The following is a 26,416-nucleotide window of genomic DNA, read 5'->3' as shown; positions in this document are numbered from 1 at the left end:
CAGGTGGAAGAGGAATTTCTCTCAGCAAACTGCAAACCTTTACAACCTTTGATGGGATGACATATCATCCCTTCCCTCTCTCTTGCTATACGAGTCGTCTGGAAAAAACACAGACAGATCCAGATTTTCAGCCTTGCTCCCCTGTTACTGCTTTTGTGTCCTGTAAACAGAATCACAGTTACACCCTTCAACTGTTTCAGAAAACCTTCAGTAAGCCTAGCCTACATGCGACCATATGCAGAACAGCTGCCATGAACAGTGTAAAATGAAAGATGGCCTCAACTCACAGCTACTTATCCCTCTTAAGGTTTTCCAAAATGTATATTCTGCAGTTGTATTTATCCACCCATTGTATTCACTTCTGCCAAAATCAGAATGTACTGTCTTCAAGGATGCAGGTCATAAGAAAATACTATTACAAAATGCAGTTTATCAGTTTCTCAGGTGCATCTTTATTACTTGTTGCTTTTGAGCCCATGTACCCTGCCAAATCCCCTGCCAATGCTAAGTATCACAGTCACTTCTGATGTCTGACCCTGAACAAGGATATGTGTTCTGCCATGCCCATTTCCAGTACGTCATGAATACTACATTTCCTTTCCTCCCAGCCCATTTTTTAAAGACTCACGCTGAGTTCATACAGATCTCTTGCTTCAGCAACACTGATTTTTTCAGATCCACAAGTGGTTTTTAATTAAAACAGTCAGTAAGCCATATAGAATCACAAGGCAGCTCATCATCCCACAACTTGTGGCATAAAACTTTTACACTTGGCCAATATCAGTAACGTACCAGGAAAATCTAATCTTATTGCCCTTTAGCAAAGGGAACTGCTGAAGACTTCTTCCCAGTCTTTAGAGTGGAAGAGGAGGATAAAGACACAAGTGAATGTGTGTGTGTTCATATGCATGTAAAGTCCTAAAATCAGGATGAGGATGAAGTTGTCTTATATTTACAACTGAAGAGCAACAACAGCAGGTAGCTCACTGTTTCAGCAAAGCAAATTGCTTCTTTATCCTGTTTCACTGACTCTGTTCCAATGTTCTGTTTTCATGTACTCTTGATGAACTTAAGTCAGGCAGCCAACAAGACTTTGGGGTTCAGAGGAAAGACAACTCAAGGACATAAGATGCTGCAATCCACTCGCCTATTACTTTCTTTCCACAAATTGTGAATGAAGGCTCCTCTCCTCCTCACTGCTACAAACTCAACAGCTCTGCAAAATGTTACAGAGCAGAGGAGTGAATATCATTTTGCACCACCACAGAGCACAAAAGAGGCATGCCAACACCTTCTCACACCTATTTTTTAAACCGAAAAATGAGAAATCAGAGAAGCAAGTTATGGCTCTAGTTAATTTCATGAAAGTGTTGAGAATATTTATTGCTATTTGGCTTTAAAATCACTCTGAAGAACAGAGAATTTTCAAGCTTTTGCAACTGTGTTACTGGTATCATTTTGGTGATTATTTTATATATAATGCCTCGGGGCTTGAAATGAGGTGTAGTATTGCAAGTTATTATTCATAAAACCAGTCCTTAACTACAATTTTGAAAAGGGCCAGGCATTTTTATAGTTTAAGACTTCTTGCTCTCCATTGCTTTGGAATCACCTTTGCCTATAAAAAGGTTTTTAGCCTCACAACTGAATTCAGAGTTCTGAAGACGTACTGACAGTCTCTTACCTTCCAGAAGCCATTCGCTATGCAGATAAACTAAACAATGAGAATTTTCCATTCTGCCAAAGAGCCACACATTTTCTACTCCTGTTTCTTCTAATGCCTAAGTCTGTGCCATATTTGCCGAGTATTGTTATTCCAAACACAGCATCAGTTTCAAAATGGAGAGAGATCTATATCTTTGTTATCATGCTGTTTGTCTAAGGGGCACAGGGCTGGGCCACGTAACCCAAGCAAGCTCTGTACAAGTACTGGTCTCTCTGCAAAGAGTCTCCTGCCACTGCATACACCAACATAGTGTCTACAAGCTGCCTGCTGCTACAGTGCTTACTGAGAGGCACGCTTCCATTGGGTTTGAGCCACCTCAAACAAGTATCAGGGATGCGAGCCAAATAAACTTGGAGAGCAACCACACAGTGAGAAGAAACCCCTTCCCAGACTGAGCAGAGGTACACTTCCTCATGGAAAAAAATCTCCACATGGCTGTGGGAAAGAATGAGGATGAGGGAAATGGGTTCAGCTGGCAGCCTAGCAGAAGAAGCATCTAACTGCTTTCCTTTTTCCTTCCTTTTTTCACCCCTTGCAAGTAAAGCAAACTACACCATCTGCCTTGTATCAAGATGAGCAATCAGCTGACCTGAGGAGGCAGAACCAGGCTTGACACCTCTGCACATGCCAGCTGACAAGTTTCCGTGGCTTTCCACTCACTCCCAGCTGAGTCTTCCCTTCAACCCACCAAGAGGGTTAACCAGGACTGATAGAGGATGTGTCTAAAATTCTAGTCAGTCAATACCACAGACATTAGCATTGCAAAATTACTTATTTTTCCTCTCTGAAAACCCTATTTTACACCATCTCTTTCAGTATGCCGTCCTTTTCCTTCTGCAGGTCAGGTATTCTAGAAACAATTCAGTGTTCCAACAGTATAAAAATATATTTACTCACTCTCGTGTTTGTTTTAGGCAGGTAAGAAGAGGGTATTAAAACCCTGCTTAAAGTAATGAAATCATACGTATTTTTCCCAAGAATACTTCCATTCCACTTTCCTGGGTGGTGCAGAATAACCACTGCTAAAAGTTATTTCCTTCTTACTGGTCATAAGTGGAAGGCAAGGCCAGGCCAGTTAGAGCAGCTACTTTTAGAACTGAGGTGCTGGTACACCTCACCTGGAGCAGGGATCTGTAACAGTCTGCGGTTAAAGGAAGCCACATTTCTGCTAGCACCAGTGTCAGCAGTCCTGCCTGAAAACAAGGGTGTGAACCAATTTTCTCTCTGAGCACAGAGACAGCCCCCGCAGGCCTGGAATACACTGAAAGGGCTCTGGAGTAGGAACATCGCCTTAACACCTCCTCCTCCTCAGCGCACACAATATTCCCGTCCGGGTTTTTAAAGCAGGCATCTTTCCTAAGCAGTAAGTTACATTAGGTAAAGCACATCTGTACGTGTTCCATTTGCCTCACTCTCTCCAGATGGGAGAGTTGAAGGTTGTTTATAAACTCTCAGAGCATGGCTTGTTTGGCTGAACAGGACATAGATTTTTTTTTTTTTTTTTAAAGTATTGACAATTCCAAATTGCACCAATTCCCAAATACCAAAGTGCAGCTAGACTGATTTTGAGCCAGAACAAAATATTTATAGGCAAGTTTGCATTTATGGACTGAGGGCTTGCTTGATTCCATCCACAGAAATGTTTCATCATGTTCATTTCTGTGGTACAAGCAGTTTGACCTCGTGATTCAAATTCAAATTCAGGCAAAATCTGATCCTAGGGTTTTCACCAAAGAAGCCGAGGCATCAACTTCAGGTAAGATATCTAGGCTTAGAATTCACAGTCCTTAGGGATAGATCAAGAAATAAAAGAGATGTATCAATTAAAACTGACTTAAGCTTTCTGCTCAAAAAACAAAATCTCTCAGTATAGTTTAGACAACTTCATGATTACAGATTTTACAAGTCAATCTTTACATGATTGTCCTTATATCTGAAGACAAACTAAGAATTATATACCATCTGGACTGGCGATTACTTGGCCAAGCTAGTAATTGCAAAAAACAACAGGGAAGTAGATATGTAAATTACTGTTTTTGTAGACTCAGACACACCGAACATTTCTCTAAAATGTTTGGGTTTCCTTAATTTAAAATTGGGGTTTGCTTGCTTTTAAATATGGTTGAGAAAAAAAAACAGAATATATTAAAATCTTCCAGTGCTAAGGAAAAGATTCAAATAACTCACCATTCAGTCCTCTCATCTCACCAGTATCTACATAAATGGTACTTTCATTTTATTGTCTCATTATGCTTTCATACACATATTACTCCCCTCTGAAGCCTCTCTGAAGACAATGTCTTATACATTATATCTGCTACACAGTGCAAATTGAGCTTCAGCCTCTGCCAGGTCCCTGAAACCTGCAGGAATCCAATACCACTTTTAGTGATCAGCACAGGTGATAATGGCTAGCCCTGGTTACATCCAGCCATCCTGCAAAGCAGTGTTATGCAAAGGTCATTAACACAGCTGTCCCAGCAGCTCTTAATCCTACAAACTGCAACATCCTCTGCTCTTCTATTCTTGTGTCCCTTCATGAGGCAAATGCTGAACTATTTAAGATCGCACAGTAGTTTTAGGACTTCTGCTGTCCTTGGCATCCAGCACAGATTTTTTCTCCTCTTCTGAAGGCACCAAAACACTGTGTACCCCAAGTACAGACCCAGCAAGACTCTGCACAGCTGTCCTAGCTCTTACCAGTGCCATCCCTTTATAGCTATTCATCAGTGTAAAATAACCTTGGGCATGTTAAGCTAATGTCCACTCTCCCTAAAGTCAGGGCTCGTTGTCTCCAAGCTCCGTATTTCCCTTCTTGCTCAGTTTCCTCTATTACCCCCCATGTAAGAAGAAAATCAAAATCCAACTATTCCTCCATTGGGGCCGCAGTGCAAATACATTTCCTCCCTTTGCCAAATCACACCCCTCACTCCTTCACAAATTTCCTTTGCCTGTCCCATTCTTCTAAGCCTCAGGGTTGAGTCCTAAAAGATACTTTATGTCACATTCCCTATTCTGACAGCTGCCTCAAATGTAAGCAAAGTATTTCATTCCACCTTTCTTCTAACTCCAGAAAATTTCCCTAATTCTTTGTTGCTCATGTTCTTAGCTCTCCTTTGAAAATGAACTTTTGATTTAAAAAAAAAAAAAAAAAAAAGGGCTGTACTGAGATTTCTTGCCATGATTGCCAGTAATGAAAGGCAGACTAGATTGGTGAGTCATGGTTTTTTTTGTCTGCAGAGAACTGATCTTCTCTTGGACACACTTTTCATGTCAGCAAAGAGAGCAGCTGGATACGTCACACAGGTAGGCCAACCAGACACTCAAAAACCTCCAACAAAGTTTCAGTAAGAAACACTGAAGCTGGCACAGCCTCAATATCCAACTATCTCAGATCAGCAGCCACCTAAGAAACAGAAACCTAAATGGAAATAAAGAACCATTTATAAAGAATAGAAAGGGAGAAACTTCTGAAGGAGGTCTGGTGTCACTACACATGCAGAATGAGAGGGAAAAAACCTGAGGAGATGAGACAGCAAGTAATTCAATGTTTGGAAATCCAAGAGAGTCACCTGAACTACTCTTATCCTTTACAGTGTTCTAAATTAACAGTGCCTGCTTGTAAAAAGATCTGGCCACCAGTGCGCAACAGCAAGTCATAGCCAGAACCTGGTAAAATATCTGGATACACGAGATGGTCAACTACACAGAAAAAGTTACACATTATGTAAATACTAACACCGTTGCATGGGACACCTGTAATATTGTGTGGGATTTAAGCGATCCCATTCCAAAAGTACATAGTGCAAATAGGTCAGGCCGGAAGAGACTGGGTAAATGCTCAGACAGAGAGATGAAAAGACTGCTATGCTCACATGCTGAGAAAGAGTAGACAAGAACATACTGAAATGTGAAAACAACAGGAAAAAATACAGTTAACTCTTTCTCAAATAAAAGCCAGAAACAAAGATTAGCAAAACAAAAGGCAGCAAATCAAAATCTGATGAAAGAAACAGGTTTTCAGCCATCAGAACAATTAGCCCATGGAAATGATTCCCCTAGGAAATCAGTATATCCAGAATCCAAAAACGAATTTCTACTGAATGTAACACTGAAGATCTTGAGCTCCTGAAGACAGATAATTATTTATTTCTGTGTAAAGCCAATTACTGGTTTCTGAGTGTTGAGAAGAAAACTTCCTTGGAAGAATTGGAGAAAGACAGTTATGAAGAACAAATGGTCTTTGTGACTTGTCTTTCTTTTCAGTATTCAATCCCTGAAGTATCTGCACTACTGAGAATAAAAGGCCCTGTGCTACAGACATGACTGATCTGATCCCATGTTAACGTCTTTACATGCAGTAACTATGCAGCAGCACAATTTCAAAATGTGTAACTTGCATCTTTCTTCAAAGACCAGGTCTTAAGACCGCTGCATGCTTCTCTCTCTAGCTCAGAAAGCATTTTCTCACTTGCAAGCTAGTTGTGTACTGAAACTCCAGCCACCTGGAATTATTCTCAAGAATCTGAGCTATACCGTCCCTGAGCTGTTCCCGTAAGTTATTAATACAACGAAGCCGAATCCCGAGGGAATGTGTTTCTTACAGCGTGTAGCTATGGTCTTGGTGCTTATCTACCAGCTCCTAGGAAACTTTCTAGCTGAAAGCATGGAGCGGTTGAACCATGGTATATTCATCCTGAGAGCCAGGGCAGAAGCTGCAACTGATCTGTTCAAGCACGTCCTCAGTCTTTGTGTTTCCTTGCTATCTCCTTACACACAGTGTCAACTTGCTTCTAAAAACACTGGCCTGCTGCTGACTGGCACTAGCTCAGGAGCAAACTGAGGTAATACAGAGGGATGAAATGTCTGCTCTGGCCTTTCCAAGTCACAACCACCACCCAACAGCAACTAATTTAGACTACTCTGATTGTGGAACACAAGATGACTGATTTCGTTGATCCACTTTTCTCTGTCATGATCAGATCAGGAGCAAATCACCAGACAACAGACCATTGTAGCAAGTGACAATCAACACCAGTACTTACTGAGTGGTTTGAGGATGCTGCTGCTTGTCTCATCAGCATTTTCTACGTCTGATTTGTCAGAGTAGTTCTCAGAGATTTTCTCCTTTTCTTTCTTTTCTTTGTGCCCAGGTCTTCTTCTATGACGCCGCCTTCTCCTGTAGCTCTTCGGCACATGGACCCCGATGTAAACAGTGTGATGACCTGAGGAATAGAAATACAGCAAATACTGACTTTGACTGCATGTAGTTTGTGCATGAACGATCAGTAGAGTTCATGCTGCATTTCATTCAAATAAGTGAGCGAAGTATCCATCATTACTGGCCTAACACTGTGTGTTTCTTGGCTCCAACAGTGAGCTACGGGCTCTTGAACAAACATTTGGAGCAGTATTTTTTATACAGTAATTTCTGAGAGAGCATTCCACTGAAGAAACACTGATAATTATTCAGTCCTCGTGACTCATTTAAAAATAAAAACAACCACCACAGAAGGCCATCATGCAAATTTGACAATACAATATACAATTGTATTCAAAAAAATCCCACTTTACTTTTTCCCATTTGTTTTGCAAAATACACTGGTGAGACTACACGGCTACTTTCTGCAAATTGATCCAGTTTAATTGAAAAGTAAAGAGCAACAAAATACATATCACTTGAGCATGTAGTCCATTGTGCATCCAACTACCACTAGGATATTACAGTACAGCAGTGAGAAAGGACTACCGACATGAGTTACTGCAAACTTCAAAGGACTTAACGCTTTCCAAAATAAGAATTAAGTGCCAAATTTTGTATGCTCATTGGAAATACATATTATGCCTTCTCCCTTTCATACAGGGTTTTATTTCAAAGTAGAGCACTTAAACTACATTTGCCAATTGCTATTTCTTTTTTATGGGTTTCATCAAAAATGTTCTATTTTCAGGATTTTCCATACTTCTACCAGCCTGGGAAAAACATCTTCCCTTGTGCTTATAGAAAATATGTCTTTTTCTGTGCCTAGATAATTCTGTCTTCTTCCTTCAAGCTTTAAAAGCAGCTGCCTCAAATAAATGATGATGTCTGATGCTTTTGTCAACATTTGATTTCCCCATTCATTTCTCAGTGTATCTAACCAGTGCAGCTAAACAAACATACCCTACTACTAACTGAAGTACATTTATCTGAATGAATGAGTCTTAAATGCACGTGAGAACAAGTATCTTTATCTGCATATAGTCAGCTGCTTCTGCTCACACCCAGAAACGAGTTTCTGCAGAGCTACCCCTCTGCAGAGTCACTGGCTCAGTCACTTCACATACATAATTCCTAGCAAAAACTTACACCTCACATTCGGCTATTCTTAGCATACGTTTACACCTTGTATACAGCTATTTTTAACATATGCTTACACCTCACATGAATGGACGGCTGCTAAAACCACATGCAACTGTATCAGATCACATATTCAGGAAAAGGCCAAGGCTCCAGCTTTAGGAGAGCTGAAATCCTTCCTGCTGAACTGACTCATTTGGCAGGTGGCTCCTCTGAGACAGGAGAGGCTGTCCCACACTGCAGCCTTCAGACACCAGCCTCCATGACTGCTGAGGCTTTGACAGGAAGCACAGATAAAACACCCTCAGCCCCAACTCCAGCACCTACAGCTATCTCCCAAAGAGGATGTTTATCAAAAAAACTCTACTGAGACACACTGCAGAAGGTGGAGTTGCATCACTCCTAAAGCCACAGAAGGTTCTGTCACGTGGATGACACCCAAGAAGACAACACTGACAGCATCTCAAGGCAGATATGCTTGTCTGTCACCAGATGCAGAGTCCTGCACCTCAGACCTGTGCGCAGACCTCTCTCCCTTTTACAAAGGATTAAGAATTAAGTTAAGCAAGCAACAAAAGTCAGGCTTCACTCGGGAAAGTTAGGTGGAAAACTAGCCCCTACTATCTACCCACCTCCACCGATCTTCCTTTCTTACATTGCTCTTTCATATCATCTGCTAGCTCCACCTATTACTGTTGTTTCCTTTTCAGCAGCATTACATGGTTCCAGATTAACCATCTATTTGTCTCTTTGCAGGAAGCTGTTTTGGAAATGCCAGCACAACAGTAAATATAAATAGAGAGCAGCTATGAGTTAACTCCACTGTGTATGCATCTGCTCTAAGTCCAGTCTTTGAGACTAAGAAACTGAAAATTTTGTCACAAAATCCCCAATTTCCATAACAATCTATTCTTTTCCTTGAAAAACAGCCTTTGAAAACATTAATCTCTCCTGAGACACCTCGTCTGAGGACACCGAAAGAGACAGCAGTGGATCAGCAATGGCAGCGTGTGATGATGGATGATCAGGCAGCCCACACGCAGAGCTGTATGTGGGACATGGGCACGAGAATATCCTGTTCAAAAATGCACTCCTAACCTTTCTCTCATTGCATTTATCTGTGAGGTGTGTCAGGTCTGGTTCTTTCCTTGCAGAGACTCTGCTTTTATCATTTCAAATTCCACACGCTCCTGAGGCCAGCTGTAAAGTTTGGTGAGTTGTTCACTTACTGTGCACATGAAATGTTATGCCAAAAGCATCTCAGGCTGCTTGACCAGCATGGCCCTTCCTGACAGTAACTTTAAAAGAGCTAACGGTATTGCCCAAGGACTATGCAAAGAATGGAATAACGAGCTCTATTCAGGGATAGGGCCAGAGGCTTATGAAAATAGCTCATGCCCTATGCATCTAACACTCCCTCTCACACCCATCTACACGTGTGCTTCATAGCCCAGTAAAATTATTTAGGTATACAGATCTCTAAGAGTAACTCCTTTAAAAAGCAAACACAGAGGACAGATTCGAAATTTTAAGTGCAAACTGTTATTGAGTTACTGAAGCATAGAAAAGCATCTGAAAAAAGGCTCCTAAAAAACTGCACTTTTGATTCATAAAGACTAAGAAAATTAGAAGAGAAAGAAAAATCTACAGTATGACTGCTTAAAGACACACACTTATCCCCAGACTGGCACTAAATGTGATGCATTTTGGCTCCAAAGTAATTTGTTAGGTGGAAGTTGTAACAGAGACCAGAGGCTTATAAAGGAACTCCCTGCTCGACCACAGATATAACAGTGCTGGTGATGGCCCCCAAAACAAATAACAGCACTTCTGGTGCTTGTTACAGCAAGCTGTAGTTTCTGTACAGGCTGCAACTATGCAGAAGATCGCATCCAATTAATAAAACAGATACAGAGATGCAAAGATATATAATGCTAGTAATATAAAGATGTCAAAGAGCAGGGTGTTACTGAAAATCTCTCAGAATGAAGTTACTTTTTAGCCAGTTCTGTCTAGCATAAGGCATCAAAAGGCTCACTGCAGAAACTCCACAGTGCACAGTCTAGGAGCCAACAAATTCACTGCTACAGTGCACATCTCCTGATGCTCTGGGTTGCCAACACTGTATAACCATCCGGCATGGTACCAATAACTTGTCATCCCAGGGAGCAGGATGAAAAAAGAAACAGAAACCCAGGATCGAGCAAGGTCCAAAGTGAGGCAGCTCAACAATGGCAGGAGGAAAGGGACCAGCACCTGCTGCCTCCAGCCCAGAGTGACAGCACAGCGATCCTTCCAAAATGGGCTCAAATCACAGAGGCCCCTGGGAACAGGCAGAGCTGTAATGCCAAAGTTGGTGAAACCTACAGCAAGATTTGCAGATCAGCATCTGAAGACAGGACTCAGCTGTGCCGCATAAAACCAGGAAAGCTATTCCAGAAACTGGAAATATCAGCTGTAACACGGCAGATGGCATAAATGCTGCACAGGGATAGAGAAATCTTATCTGAGCACAAGCAGCAGGTGTTAGGGTAGGGGTGGCCCCTGGGAGACATGGGCAGCAGTATCTGTTCAAGGAATTCTTACAAGATCAAATGCAAAAGCCAGATGAAAAAGGATGGGGTGATTCCAGCTTTTTCTATTTAGACAACGTCCTCCTTTGAATCACTTTAATTCTGTGGTCAGCTTGATAATACAAACACATCATAGTAAGCCTGTAGTCTTAATGCTTTAATATGCTGCCAGCAGAACTGGACAATCTCTTTAATCTTTTGATCACGTGTGCACAGTACAGATTTTGGTGATATGAAACTAAGTTGTATATCTGCGGGCCAACATCTGCATTACTTAGCTTCTTTTCCCTATTCTGCATGGGAGAGCCTTAGTTAAGGTTGCTTTTTGCCCTTTTCCCTGCCTCCCCACCCCCTTTTTTTTCCCTTTTCAATTTTTCTCTCACAGTCTGTTCAGAGTAGCCAATCAAGATGTTTTCCGTTTCTGCATACTTGAAGTACTTGGCATCTGTTTACACTGTTGCAAATGCTGAGATAAACTTCTAGGCTCCCTTCCCAAAATGCCTGGAAGGAAACAATTGACACATACTCTCAATGCACAACTTTGAGACATTTCCTACTCACTGGGCTAACGGAGCTTTCCCATGAGAACGATTCACTACAAATGGCAATGCCTGATAAATTTAACGGTACACACATGCACCACAGTGCTATCCGGCAGCTTGGCGAAGGGTGGGAAGAATAAAGCCCAGTGAGAAACTTCTCCTGATCATCCAGGTCCCACTGAGCCATAAACTTATCTTGTGCACTCAGCATGAGCCACTTACACATTTCCTCCTGTGGTGCCCACTGTGCTTACAGCCTCCTCCTCCATCTCTACCCACTCTCCCCCAGGAAAATGACTATGCCCTGTGTGTACCTCATTCATTCTAGAACTGTTCTGGTTGACCAGAGGCATTAATTTCACAGAGCTGTAAAATCTCCTATCTAAGATGCACAGCAAGGCTTGCAAGTAAAAGCAAGATGCACCTCTCCCCTTCTAAAGGACAGCAGAGGGTCACAGCTTCCCCACTTATTTCTGCTGTAACTTTTGAAGCTAAACTTTTATTTGCCCCAAAATAAACTTTACTACGTACCAAATTTGGAGCAAAATTGGCTCATTTCATTAGTAAAGCAAGAAGCAGTCCTCATCAGAGAGGTATCTTTCCTCTGAAAAATTTTGGTTGTAACAGCATCTTTTCCTTCATTAAGAGCTACTAAAGAACAGCAGCTCATGATTCAGAGTCCAAATTTAGAGTTTGGGCACAAGGGTCTCCCTGAATCAGCTTTATCACTGTAAACCCACTCACATATTACTAAATTTAAGTGTTGTAAAACTGCACCATTCCCGTCCTGCCTGCAGGAATATCTGTTCATCTCTCGTCTTTGTCCTGGCCAAGCATGGTCTTGTTAAAGCACTGGCAGTGAAGCTGCCTGAATCTCAAGTCATGCACACTCATATGCTGATCCCAGCAGCACGCTGACAGAATGAGGGAAGAAAGCAGTTCTAGATATCCTGCCTCAACTAGCCACAGCCCCCAAGCATGCTGTTTCCCATGCAAAACCACACTCTCTAGTCTCTTTCAGAGTTATTCCATTTAAGGGAACCTCGAGATCAAAGAAACGCAAACACAGGACAAAAAATGTGTACTGAAAAATAAGAACATAGAAATTTGCAGGCTTGAAGTTTTCAGACCTAGTAAAGCATCTGGCACCCATTAGTTGTTTGGGTGCGGTTCCATTGCCAGACTCGTATGTTAGCTTAGCCTGACCACCCATGCTACCTGCACGTTCCAGCCTCCTTTCAGGTACCTGTTCCCCATTGCATACTGAGGCATGCAGAAGGACACAGGACAAGGCAGGCTCTGCACATGTATATGACACACCAGGTTCCCATGTGTCTATACCAGTAATACTGCTTGCTGTTTTTTGCAGTTGCTGCAGCACAAGCCTCGAGCCAAGCCTGAAGAGTCTGTCTGTGAGGATCCTTTTCTGTCCTTCCTTCAAAGGACGATGTCTTTTAGAGAGTGAAAGGCAGGGTGTACGTGCCATGCTAGCACACTGAATGGCTGCTCAGCACTCAGCAAGGGGCAATGCAGCTCTGTGAAAGAACCAGGACAAGCCTGGCACAATCAGTTGCGGATCTGGCTAAGTGTAAGTGATGAAGAGATCTTGGGATCTGCCCACGTGGGAAGTGTGCCCGGGGCAAGGAATTACTCACTCTCAGTGTAATTATGTCAGTCCCAAACTTGACATCCCAAAGTCTCTGAAGCGCAAGCTGTGTATACTGTTTGAAACACGTGGATCTATTCATGCTTTAACACAAGTGCCAAACGGCAAAAACGCATCTAGAGAGAAAGAAATCCAGAGTTAAGGTGTTCTTTCCCAACTAGTTCTGGAACCACATTCGCTTCAAAAAGCATAATTTCCTATCACCTCATTGATTTAAAAAAAAAAAAAAAACTTCCCAAAAGAATCATATAGAATAGATTGGATGTCTCACTCACCTATAAATAACTCTGCAGTTCAGGCTTCTCACAAAGACTGAATTTAGGCAGTCACACAACAATGGTCTTTTCAAAAAGCCTTTTTTATTATGTACTTAAACACAGTTATGTAATATGGTGTCAGTGACAATGGCAATAATCCAAGTGTAGGTTACTATCAGAAAACCTGTGAAATTAATTTGCCATTCCAGTTATCTCCAGCCAAACAAACCAGCAGAAAGTGATCACACTTCATCTATAACACTCTCTTATTTAAAACATGAACTCTGTTCTTTTAAGCAAATGGTGAAATAGCTTTTGCTTAGCAAAAACAAAAGTTGATCAACTGGAGAAAGGAGCTGAAAGTTACAAGATCAAAAGATAAAGCCCACCTGCTGCTTAATATCTAGGAAGAAATCCTTTCTACACAATCAGGGCTGCTGAGACTTAGAGCATGGTCAGACTAGTCCATAAAGAAACTCAGACTGGCACCTTAGAAGAAAGCAAGTTCAAAAACTAACATTACAAATTTATGAAGCAATGAAAATGAGTTAAGTATCAGCACTTTTTAGCCAGTCCTTATTTTCACTTTCAAGGCTCTTTTTCAAAGAACAGGGAGAGTCACATCAAACCTCGTCAAGCCTGGACAAGCTCATGTGGTTACAACTAATATGTCTATGCAGCCAACTTCTTCTCCTAAAGCCAACCGCTCTGGCCACTTGTGCCTCCTGCTCTAGGCAGCTGTGTGTGTCCAGGTACTCAGAGAAGAGGCTAGGACAGAAATTTCAGGCTACCTGCATGAAGGGCTTTGCTCAGCACACAGCAGCCATTTAACTTTTAGGCACAGCTAACCTAATAACATAGGAAGGCAAAGGTGTGCCATTCTCTGCCCATTTTCATAGCCTAACAAATCGGTCTCATACCTGGGTGGAATTGAAACACAGCATATCCCCAGGGTGAGGAAGCTTTAGTTATGTATGTGGCTTCCTGACACACTCCTAGAGCATATGGCTTTTATTCCTACTACTTACGAGTTGCTACCTTTATGCAAAGTTGTTCCATAGAGACACCCAACGTTTTGGGACCTGCATCTGCAGCAGCTCTGAAGTCACATGAGGCTGGCAGGTAAGGCTGCCAAGGGACGCAGCCTGCTGCACGCTTTGTCAGAAGACCACATGACACCTTTGAGTCTTTATGGCCAGTAAGCGGCTGGTGCTGCCAAGCACACAGCTCAATGTGGCAACACACCACTGGGATCAGAGCAACTGTGCAATTTTTAGTGGCTTTTCAAAACTGGAAGTGGCAATGGAAGGATATTTCTCATTTTGTACAAGAATCCAAGGAAGTAAATGACATAAAAAGCTGATGGGCCAGAAGGACAAATAAATCATAGGGATGATCCATTTTAAAAGGGAGATACTAAAAGTAGCACTAAGAAACTCCTGAAGTAAGCCCTGCTTAGGTTTCAAATCAGCTCAAGAAATAAGAACAAAAGGCCATGCTGCTGTGAGCCAAGTGCACTTAACCCTACCTGATTAAAATGGGTTACAGGTAGTAACCACCTCCCAAGGCTGGCACGTCCACCCCAACCAGCTCCCACTCCAGGATGCAGCTATCACACCATGTGCCCAAGTGCAAATGGGATAGGGTGCACAGCCTAGGCAACTCCTCTGAAGGCACAGTTACCACTGGTGGAACAGAAACGATGCTCCCCTCCAACATAATATAGTACCTAATAATTTCCCATGAGCAATATGAAGAACATTAACTTTCACACAGATGAAAACACAGGTCTCCAAGAACAATAGACAAATCAGAATATTTTCAATGATGCATCAGGAAGATTTAAACTCTGGGTAGAAGAAGGGACATGTAAATTCAGAAGGCATGACAGGGAATACAGCTGGTTCATGCATCAGAAACCAGGAACATCATTATTTCCTCTAAAACAGTGTGAACACCAAGTACTATTCCCATACATATATCTGAACACAGATGCCAAAACTAAAAGCCATAAGCAATCCTTTAGATGGGCTGACCAGGCACACTCCTGGGCTCAGCACTGAGTCCCTACAGGATGCTCAGAACACACTAATACTCAAGACACTGCTTTTCCAGATAAGTAGGAATTTACCCGTGAGGTAAAGTACACAAGGCTTCATTGAGTAGTTTGCTGAAATTTGAGTGAAATCTAAACAAAGAGATGTTCCAACTGGAGATAAATCAGACTCAAATCACTACTGCTTCCAAGAGCAAAGAAGCAGCAGAACCATATAAAAAATGTCTCCTTCCAAAGTGAGGGCAGCCAGTGTAACTGGGACAGACTTGGCTCTTTGTGTCACAGTAACAATTTCAGTACGGCAGAAATGTACATGTCTCACGGTGGTGATAGTTGAGCACAAAATCACTTCTGCAAGAGGTTCTCATGATGGGAACCAAAGGTCTGTTAAGGGTCTGAGCACAAACCAGAGGACCAGAAACATCAAGTGGATGCCTGGATTTGGACAAAGGATGTTGGGCAAGAGACTGACTGGCAGAAACACAATAACTCATGCCTGCAATGACTGTGAAAATCTGCAACCAGGTACTCTGAACAAAGTGAGATCAGGATGGGGTACAGGCATTACGGCATTTAAAATGACAATAATATGCAATAAGATAATTACTCCATGCTATGTGGCTGTTGGCCAAAGAAAATGGTCCATGTGATCCAATCAGATGATGGGCTTTTGAAGGATGGGGGCAAACACTTTATAAACAGAGCAACTATAATGTTCAGTACAGGCTTCACAACCTAATAAAGGCCATCAAGAGAACAGAAAAGTAGTGAGAAATGGGTAGTACAGGGCAAAAGAGAAAACAGAGTCTCAGGGAGAGACAAAATGCAAGCTAAGTTTCAGCTGAAAGATAAAACAAGAAGGGACAAGATTAGAAATAGCGCAGCTCTCTTCAGTTCTCCCAGCTCTCCTAATGGATCCCATCTTCACTGCTAGGATGGAAAAGTTCAAGAGAGAACTCAACACTGGCAATGAGTATGCAATGAATTACTTGATTAAGCAGTGAACTTGAGCAAAGAGCATGCTACATATTTGTATTACTCCTCAATATTTAATCCTTCACTAAAATAAGTACAAGGGGAAGGGAACTGAACTGGGTAGTGGAAGACAGCATGTAAGTATGAGAATCTTTTGCTATCAGCAGACTCTTAGATCTTCAATATCTTCAAAAGGACAGTTTAATCTTTATGTGAGATGACTTCTGCAGTCTATAAAAGCTTCCCATATAACAACACTATAGTTAGCCAGATAGAAAGTGTTCTTAACCAACTATCTAAAGCTTGCACATCTCAATTTCAAACATATGCTCACTTGCTGCCTATCAATGACCCAGACAAAATCCCAGACTCCTAGCAAGACTCAGGAGCTGTTCCAGTGAAGCACGTTTAAAATGTGAGTTAGCCTCAGAGAACAGGATAGTTCTAAAAGACAGAGTTCACATAATCGAGTCGGGAAGGTCTATAATAGGAAAAGAAAATTTAAAAGTAAAATCTTCATCTGGGTTTTAGAAAAACCTACAAACTCTGTTCAAAAATAGGAAATTAAGTCAGTCAGTCATTGCTAGGAAAGGATTAGAATGTGTGCCACGAAGCCCAGAAGACACTTGCCGATGGCAGCTAAAAGATACCACAATAAATTAATGGGTCGACATTGTTTACACATAACAATAAATGTGTTTGGGTCATTACCACTGAGCTTTATATAAGCTATTGCTAGACTCTTACCCACAACCCCATAAGCTGCTTTTCTTTCTCTCTTCTTTGGAGCTATGAGAGGTTACAGAAGCCACCGAACCTGCCCTACTGTTATCTGACCTAATCTGGACAGTGTTGCTTGGATTCTACCTCAAGAAAACTCTTCAAAAGCATAGCTTTGGGAAGCTGAGCAGAGGAAGAGAGTTGTGCTGGGCAGGGCTGCCTGCTATAAGTTTTAGACCAAGCTGTTCAAACACACTGTTCCTTTGGATTTTCTGGCATCCCCCTCGAGAACAGATCAGTTTCTTAAAAAATCATGTCTCCTTTAGAAATGCCCTGAATTACCACCCAAAATGGATATACACAAAACAGCCCATCTTGCCTGAAAATCTTGGCCTCATTTTCCCTATTTCCATCTCACTAATTACCAAGTGAATACCAAGCTGTAACTGGCACTATTAAATGAATATAGGCAGGTAGGTTTTAGATCACTCTCCAATATAAATAACAGCCTTGATCTTCCTAGCTACTGAGCCTACGTACTTAGGTCTTCAGTTGGAGGACACTGCCATTTTTCCAGGCCACTGACTTTGGAACAAAAACTTCTAACATTCTTCCTCTGATTGATTTTACAAGCACAGAAAAATTACTATAAATTATTACTGTATCATCATTACTATAAATGCTGATGAGCAAGTCAGTCAGAAATGGATTTTCTTTCCCTTAAATGCAGGGGTGAATTTTGTGATTATGCAGAGAAGTTAAAGTTTTGGTTTATTGGTACAGACACAACTAGCATCCAGCTTGGTCAGCTTCACGACGATCTTCTACAAACTCAAGGCAGAGAAAGATGGAGAGAAAAAAGGTCCATCAAACATCTCTGAAGGGAGAAGCCACCACCAGAAGTGTCTCTGTGACACTAAGAGTAGACGGCTGCCACTCTGGTGCCAGGCATGCTGTCATGTACTGAGCAAAGCTTCACAAGTGCTGCCCTGACTTAAGCAAGGGAATCTCAAGCTGCTTTCCAGGTACCAGAAGCTAGCTGCTGCTTTACCACTAGTGCTCAAGCAACAAGAAGGCACAGCACTGCAACTGGGACCCTAAACTCTGAAGCAAATCCTGTTCTTCTTAGAACTACTAGCCATCTATGGCTGCATCAAGAGGCACATTGTCTGAAGCCTGAAGAACAAACAGCAAAGACTGGGCAGAGGTCAGCAACCAAAACAAGATACACAACTGCAACATGCCAGGCAGAGGTCTACCTAACCAGCATCCAATTTCTTTGGCAAGTGTCAGGCAGCTCAGCAGAAGTCCTTGTAAGTGCCCAATACTGCAATACCACATCATAAGGGAGAACAGCCCCACTGCAAGCCAACTTTGACTCCAAGGCTGCAGTTGGAATTAAACACAGAGAGGCAACAGCATATTTTCTAGAAGGCAGACTATAGTTGAGGTTGAGTGTATCAGAAGGCCAAGCTCTGCCAGCAGGGCACCAGATGGGAAGTAATGTAGTGGGAGCCACCTTTACAAAAGGCTTGCTGATGCCTCTCCTGCAGCACACTTCTTTTGAGAAAGCACTACAGATTTCTGTGTTTCTTTTCAGTCCCAAGTTCCCACAGCACTGGGCTACTGGAGCACAGATATGACCCAAGTGAAAGGAAAGTCTAAGCTGTTAGCATATGATGTTGTAATGTAAAGACCAACAGACTGGGTGGGTGTGCACTGGCTTATGTGAGAGCCACCACACGCTGGAGGAGTCTGAAAGTGAAGCAAAAGAATATCTGCATTTCACGTGTGAATCACCTCAGCAGCTGGAAAGCAGCCTTTGGTGCTGTCTCTTGGGCAACTTCCTAGTACATGGCAGTTCCTCTTTTCAAATATCAAAAATCTTATGCATCCAGAGGAAGTATAATCGGTCCATTTGCAGATGAGAAGCTGAGGCAGGGAATGATCAAATGATTTGCTTGATATGACACAGAAGGTCTCCGTAGAAGCAGAAGGTGAACCCTAGAGTTGAGTAAATACTGTGCCTGATCCCTAAGATGACTCTTCCAGTACCTAAAAGGGGGGCTGTACCTTCAGTATCTAAAGCGACAAGAAAGAAAAGGACAGACTCTTTAGCAGGGTCTGTTGTGACAGAATAAGGGGAAATTGTTTCAAACTAAAGTGTGAATTTTAGATTGGCTATAACGAAAGCCATTGTCAGAATGGTATGGAATGTATTGCTCTTAGCTGCCAACTACCTTACACTCACTACAGAACTTATCCTTGCTTTAAAAAAAACGCAATCTTTTCTTTGCAGAGGGTGAAATACATCATATATTGACTCAGCTGTTCTGAAACCATTTTCTCCATTTCTTCTATATGTGCAGCCAACACTATCTTACATAAAATCAGTTTATCACCGTAAGAACTTTGCAGTTTTTCTTACAGAGCTTTCAGGAACTCTCAGCACCTTCTCACACAACCCCAGCATCTTCAAAGCTAACCCTGATCCCTGCCAACAGATGAAAAGCATCTGCAATAACCAGAAAGATACTTCAGGCAACAGTGGGTGAAACAGACACAGGTTGGAAAGCGCCAACAGTAAGCACGCTCAGAGATTTACCAGCATTGAGCTAACTAACAACTCAAGTGATATTATCTGAAGGACAACAGAGTTCTGAACAAACCACTTTACGAGTGATTTACATTTCACAGAAGTCGCAGCGTTTACACAATCAACTTAATTAATCCACACACAGAAAAACACCTCCTACCTTTTCCATAGGGATTTAGTATATTATCAAAAGACTGTACTGAAGCCATAGCACTAGGATCTCGTTATTTTTTACAAAACAGATAAGGGCACATTTCAGTATCCTGTCAAGTGTCCTGAGAACCAAAGCTGGACAGAACTTCAATTGAAATCTTTCATCCAAACATTTCACAGCTGGGAAAATCCAAACCACTCATCCTGTTTTTACTAACTGTGTGGGGCAGCTTTCAGGTTCCCATCTGTGCCTGCTGGTCCCAAGTCATGCCATCTGCTGTACAGAAAGAGAGAAAAAAAGCAGTCCCTAAGTCCTCATCATCTTGCTTTTGCAAAACCAAATGAAATACAGCCTACACTGACTAGCTCTGCAGTTAAAGGTACCAAAGAAAAATAATGAAGTACATTCTGTGCTAGACTTCACATGAGTATTTTTTATTGTACTTATTTAGAAGCAATTAAAAGCTTGAAATGATATGAAACAGGTCTGATTGTTTCTGAAAACAGAGGTCTGTCTACAGCGATCAAAAACTGAGGGTTGCAGCGGGAGAAGAAAAGAAAAAAAGTAAATGGCTAAATGCAACTACTTTCTCATATCTTCTACCTGCTGTTAATGAAGGTAACGATTTTCATGGCAATCTTTGTTTCTCTTCATTGATCCAACCATCAAGTAAATAATCTTAGACTCATGGCATAGCACAGCTTTCTACCAGCAAAGCATAGTGACACATGGTCAAGAATAGGAAGGATGGAAGATGGAAGTGTGGGGAGCAATCAGCTAAAGTGGCAAAGGATGTCCCCAGACACTGCTACAAATACCCCGTTTCAGGCTCTATATGTAGTAAATCCCATACTGTTAATGGAATCCACAGAAAAGTTTTCATTGTAACAGAACTTTTTCTGGAATTCAGTGCTAAGGTATACTCTCCATGCCATTACTTTGAGAATCCACTGAAAAACAGGCCAAAACACCTCACACAAGAGCTAGTCCCTTCTCCTATGGGTCACAGCCAGGGTGCTACCCTGCTTTCCAGTAAGACAGCCGCCAGACTTGAAACCCCGCATCCTCCACCCCACTACGAAGGCAGGACGGCAAGCGTGGGGGAAGTTACTTACGGAGCCAAGAATACCTTATCTCAAAGGATAAGGTGGAGCTTTATTTTTCCCCTGTTGCAAAATTGGTTATTAAGTAATCTCTTTGTGTCACACATACCAGCACTCCTAACAGTGGCATTACAGCAATATGTCATTACCTTCAAGGAAAGGAACGTGCAGTGCTTAAAATGAATGGGAATGGCTTTCTTACACAGGAGGTTCAGCTTAGGGCAGTGCCTGCTCTTATTTTCCCCAGGAAAATCTATACTTTCTCGTTTTCTTTCATATGCTGAACAGGGCTCTAGGACACCCCTTGTCTTGCCAAGTAAAATTTCCAGACACTTCTTTGAAACATCAGTTATGGACAGCAAAGCAGCTCTGCAAACTAAAACGTACTCAGTTTAGTAATTAAGCCTTCTCCCTGAAAGACAGCAGGGAGGATACATGCAACCAAATCATTTTTCAGTGTCCGCAGCTGATATCACTAATAAAATAGCAATGACGTGCAGTGTAGGATCAGACTGAGGTGCCACCTTAGAAAAGCATTAAATAGTCCCTGGATCTAGGCCAAAAGGACATACTTTTGCAATGTATACGCACTTTCTATTGTTAATATTACATTCACTCAGCAAGGGCTTGACCGACAACCACCCCAAGCTGAAAATGTCTAAAGATCCCACTGATCAGGAATGCTTATTTTTCCCCTGCTCCTTAACAAAGTCCTTCCCTCTCTCCCACACCACTACATAATCAAATCAGTGAGCGATGTGCTAATCCAGAGCAGTTATCTCCATCTGACAGACATAACACAAGGTTATTAGCTACCAAAATAATAATAACAGACTGAATTTGGGAGTTGCTTACTACCTCAAAGTGACAGCATGCTGTTTTTCTCTTCCATTCTAGAGAGTTAATACGCTCAGGATGATGACTTTCAAATACTGCCTTCACTTATTTTAAATCAAGCAGATTCAAAAGCAAGAAAATCAGCCAGCTTTCTAAGTGCATTATAAGGTCTCATCCCCTTGCTCAGTTGCTTTCTAACAAGTTTGATGAAATTAATAACTTTAAGCAGCCTAAGATATCCGATGAAAATTGACTGCTGGATGAAAAAGAAATTATTAAGAGATAAATGAACAGGAAAGAGGCAAACAACTTTATGATATGTACATTTTTCTCCCATGAAAGCAGATGAAAAATAACTATCAGGAAAAAAAATACATTTGCAGGTAACAAATCCACCAGAAGTTACCTTCTACAGAGGATGCAACCAGTATAAACCTTTCAGAAAAACAAGTTCTAACAATTTCAAGTGGCTGAAGTGACAGAGAGAACTTCAGAATGAACACATTCAGGTCTCTATACATAATGATCTTCTTGAAACTATGCCACTGCACCTCTAATGCAGAAATCACAGAATGAAAGAATGATTAAGGTTGGAAAAGACCTCTAAGATATATCAAGTTCAACCATCAAAGCATCCCCACTATGCCCACTGACCACATCCCTCAGTGCCTCATCTCCACGTTTCTTCAACACCTCCAGGGACAATGACTCTACTACCTCCCTGGGCAGCCTGTGCCAGTGCATCACCATTCTTTCTGTGAAGAGATTTTTCCTAGTATCCAACCCAAACCTCCCCTGGTGCAACTTAAAGCCATTACCTCTCGTCCTATTGTTAGTTACCTGCGAGAAGAGGTTGACCCCCATCTTGCAACAACCTCCATTCAGTTACTTGTAGAGAGCCATAGGGTCTCCCTTGAGACTCCTCCTGACTGAACAACCCCAGCTCCCTCAGCTGCTCCCCGTAAGACTTGTGCTCCAGACCCTTCACCAGCTTTGTTGCTCTAAATCTAGCATAGAGATTCAAAACTATCTGGAGGAAGTTTCAGCTGAGAGCCTTCAACCTGACATTTGAATCTTTCCATTGGATAAATGCATACTATGACTGCACATGGGGTGCATTTGTGCATATCAGGTGCACACATGTTTCTTATACTTATATACAGGGCATATATCTGTGTGTGTAAAGAGTAAGATATAATTATCGACATGCATTTTCTGTGTTAAGGCAAGTAAGTTCCCTTCAAATTGCCAGAGCTTGAATAATTATTTGCACTGTGGTAACACCTCAAATTTGCAAGGCAAACTCTATATTTAAGGCTGTCCCAGTACAGAAGCAAGGAGCGGCTGAGCAGCAACTCACCGGTAAGATCATGTGCACACCCCTCTGCATCGTGACACTGACAGATGCTACAGCATCAGCACCAGCCCTGCCGCAGACAGCAGCTTCTTTTGTGATTTAGCTAGGTCATTCACTGAAACTGGTGAGAATCAAGGCACTGCATTTAGCATGAACAAGGGAATTAGCTGGTTACACAGCCCAAGTCTCTGGAGATTCAGACAAGTAGCTACAGCTCTCAGAGGCCCACTGTGTGCAAGCAGAAATACTTCATATTTTCTCCACCTCCTCTTTTCCTTACCCCTGTGAGATGAAGAGCAACTGGTCTGTTAGCTCAACAAAACCAAATGAGGATCTCTGCTCTAAAACATGAAGATAAACATGCCACATTACTTAAAACATTAGCCAAGATCTTTTTCACAGACAGTCTTTGTCACAGACTGTTAAAATGGACACTGACATACTGCTCTTCTCAAATAAAAATCTGTGTTATATTCCTCGAGCATCGCATATGGGTATCAATTATTCTACAAGCAAAAGAGTAATATAAAATCCCTGTCAATTCCAACCCTGCAGATAACAAATGGATTAATTAAACACAACATGGTGATTTATAGCTACTGAGCACAGATGAATTCATACAAGAGGGGGAAGAAGCACGGGTATTTTCATGGCAGTGACTGGTCTGAGTTGCTGCAAGTGTTCTCATCAATCAGTTTTGCAGACTGCTTTCCTTCATACTGCTCAATCCACTGGTGTCTACCACTAGTGATAATGACACGAAACTGTATACCTTTCAAAACATTTTAAAGGAAAGCCACTGGTCGGAGTTTACAAATAAACTAGAATAAAACTATAGATCCAAGTCAAAAAGGGAAGGACAACATTGTGAGGCAGAATGCTGGCCTCATTTTCTTTCTAGCTAGAGTATATAGCCCATTGTTTGTTCCTCCTCTTCTCCTATTAGCTTATCAAACACGCTGTCAACTGATTGTCATAAAACAAGGAAAAGAGAATTAGCTGCAAATAACTCATTCTTATCAGCTTCAAAAATTTTCCATGGCCAATCTTAAAAACTTAAACTTTAAATTCCCTTCTCCTTTCAAATTTCACAATGTTTTTAGTCAGAGAGAAAATAAAAACACTTTCAAAGTCTCCTCTTTTCCTAAAAAGCGAGGAAACATTTTGCTCTCTTGGAAGTTCCTCTTCCAAGGAAAACTCTTCTTTCTAGGCCTTCTAAGCCAAAAGAATAACCTGGGAAAACATCCTCTTGCTGCCTTATGCCCACCCCAACACTCAGTACAAATCCTGCCACTCTTTCCAGGTCGCTTCTCCGGTCACAAAACCTGCCACTGCATTCCAGCCCTCCGAGGTGAATGGAGATATGAAAGTATTGCCAAAACACATGTAGAAGAAACAAACAGCCCGTGTTGCACAGTCACTATGCAAGAGACAGTGAATGGGATTTCGTGAAAAGTGGAAATGTGCACCGGGACCATATAATAACATTCACTCTTGAGCTGAAAAAGACTATGTATTTAAAATTTTAGAAGTCAGTTTCACCCTAAGTAAGCTTAATGGTGTTTTGGCCAATTTTAGGATTACTCAGCCAAAACAAAAGTGTCTTTTTTCTCTATCTGGTAATTTTATATACAAATAAGAATTGTGAAGAACTGTGAATCCCCAGCAGTCCAAGGTCTCTTACCTTCCACTTCTTCTTCATCACATACATGTTTAAGGAAGGAAGCCCCTCTATCCAGCACTGCCTCGTCCTCCATCCTATAGTAATAAAAAAGAAAAAAGGAATGCTCAGACTTCTCCTGGAGTGAGCTATTTGAACCAGCCCAAGTCCTGGGCAGGTTAACTTGTAAGTTGTTGTTCATGTTACTGTGGGCACTCCCGTCCTCCTTCCAGTGCCTGCTGTTCCTTCATAGAGCTTCTTTCAAATGGCGTTTGGTATAAGCTGGCCTCACGTCGCTCGAATTCTAACCTTGAGAGGACATCAGTGGTGACAGGTGTGAGAAAGGTAATCCCGGCTAGAAGTCCTTTTTTTTTTTTCCTGTTTCTTTTTTCTTTCCTTTTTTTCCTTCTTTTTTCTTTTTTTCTTTTTTTCTAACAAGGACATACACACACTCAGGCAAGTTTGAGACTGCTTATGCAAGAGCCAAGAGTTTGTGGGATTCCAGTTTCCCTTTCAAGTTCTTCTAAAGGATGTTGGCTGCAGCACACATACTATACACAGACATACACACACGTTTGAATGCACAGTGAGAGACTCAGCTTCAGCCAGCCTCTTAATACCAGCAAAGCACACTTGTCTGTCGAGAGGCAAGCTTTGTGTCACATGTTGGCCTTACAGAAATCTGACATACGAGGATTATCCGGAGACCAAGCTCCAGTAAGTCAGGCCATCGCAGCAGTCATTTATGTGTGTCACCCATTCATTCATCTATTTGTGGACTGATTTCAGCAGTTGCTTTCTTTCCCCCTCCATCTCTCTCCACCTCTTATCAGCTCCACTTTACAAAACAGGCTACTAATTCTATTCCTCTGCCACAAAGTCCTCCTGGGGCACTGCCCAGAACACTTACTGCTCTATTTCGTGCACAAAATAAAGAGCCTGTATGTTTCTCCAGGGTTCATTTGCAAGTGACTTCTGAAAGAAACACAGAAACGACAAAATAACGAAGACAACATTTCTAGTTGTATTAAATAACCTACTTGCATATCACTTGGAGGCTAAGCATACATTGCTGGACAATGAGCCGTGCAAACTTTCTATTCTTAAAAGAAGGGGAGAGAGTTTGTAACCTGTTTTCCTACCAGTGGTAAGAAATAGGCATATGTGCATAATCATAAAATACCATTACCTTTTCCTCATATTTCCTAGATGGAACAGACATAAGCCTGGTACACAAGAAACAAACTCTTCAAAACTTCTTCACGTCTATATTACTTTCACTTGTGATCCCACGTGATGTTCCAAATGCAGTAGCAACTAATACTGAAGGGATTTGTAGAGGCACAATCAGATTCAGGACAGTATAAAAACTGAACAAAAACAAGGCTAGCAAATCGTCTTAGGATATCTACCTTGCAACACCACGTCTACCTAAACAGAGAAGTGTTCAGCCAGAAAATCATCAGAAACCTCTATTTCTAGAAGCAGTAGTTCAGCAGCAGCCCTTCCATCTTTGCTGTCTTGTCTTCCACCTCAAGTACTTGTACTAACACAGCTGTCAGCCTTCTCTCCAGCTTGCAGGCTGCAGCTCAGCTCATGTAAACGAATCCCAGGTATTTCGCAGATGAGGAAGAACAAAGCAAATCAAGTCAAATTCAAAAATCTCTAAGCATATGACAACACACATTCTTCATCTGCATTATTGGATGGCTGCAAATAGCATGGCACCATACCTAGAAAGGAACATGAGGATCCTGACTGATTTCAGATACAAGAGTACCAAAAGGTACCATTTTACAAGCAGTTGTTGCTCTTCATGAAGGGGTAGAATATGCTTCTTAACAACACAACGCA

General features: G+C 41.8%; 1 protein-coding gene across 3 annotated transcripts in view; it reads right to left on the bottom strand.

Moving 5' to 3' along the window:
• SLC4A4 (solute carrier family 4 member 4) overlaps nt 1-26,416 on the bottom strand; it is a 205,934-nt gene that overhangs the window by 138,947 nt on the left and 40,571 nt on the right. For all 3 annotated transcript variants that reach the window (XM_021396769.1, XM_021396770.1, XM_021396768.1), the window contains 2 exons: nt 24,587-24,660; nt 6,772-6,951 (listed from right to left, as the gene is read on the bottom strand). In XM_021396769.1, the coding sequence (XP_021252444.1) occupies nt 6,772-6,951; nt 24,587-24,660 (254 nt within the window). Of the gene's footprint in view, nt 1-6,771; nt 6,952-24,586; nt 24,661-26,416 lie in introns of those variants that run through there.

The sequence above is a fragment of the Numida meleagris genome, chromosome 4 (assembly GCF_002078875.1).
Source record: "Numida meleagris isolate 19003 breed g44 Domestic line chromosome 4, NumMel1.0, whole genome shotgun sequence".
Taxonomy (NCBI): Eukaryota; Metazoa; Chordata; class Aves; order Galliformes; family Numididae; genus Numida; species Numida meleagris.
The sequence above is the reverse complement of the archived record's forward strand: the minus strand, read 5'-3'. Positions and strand labels throughout refer to the sequence as shown.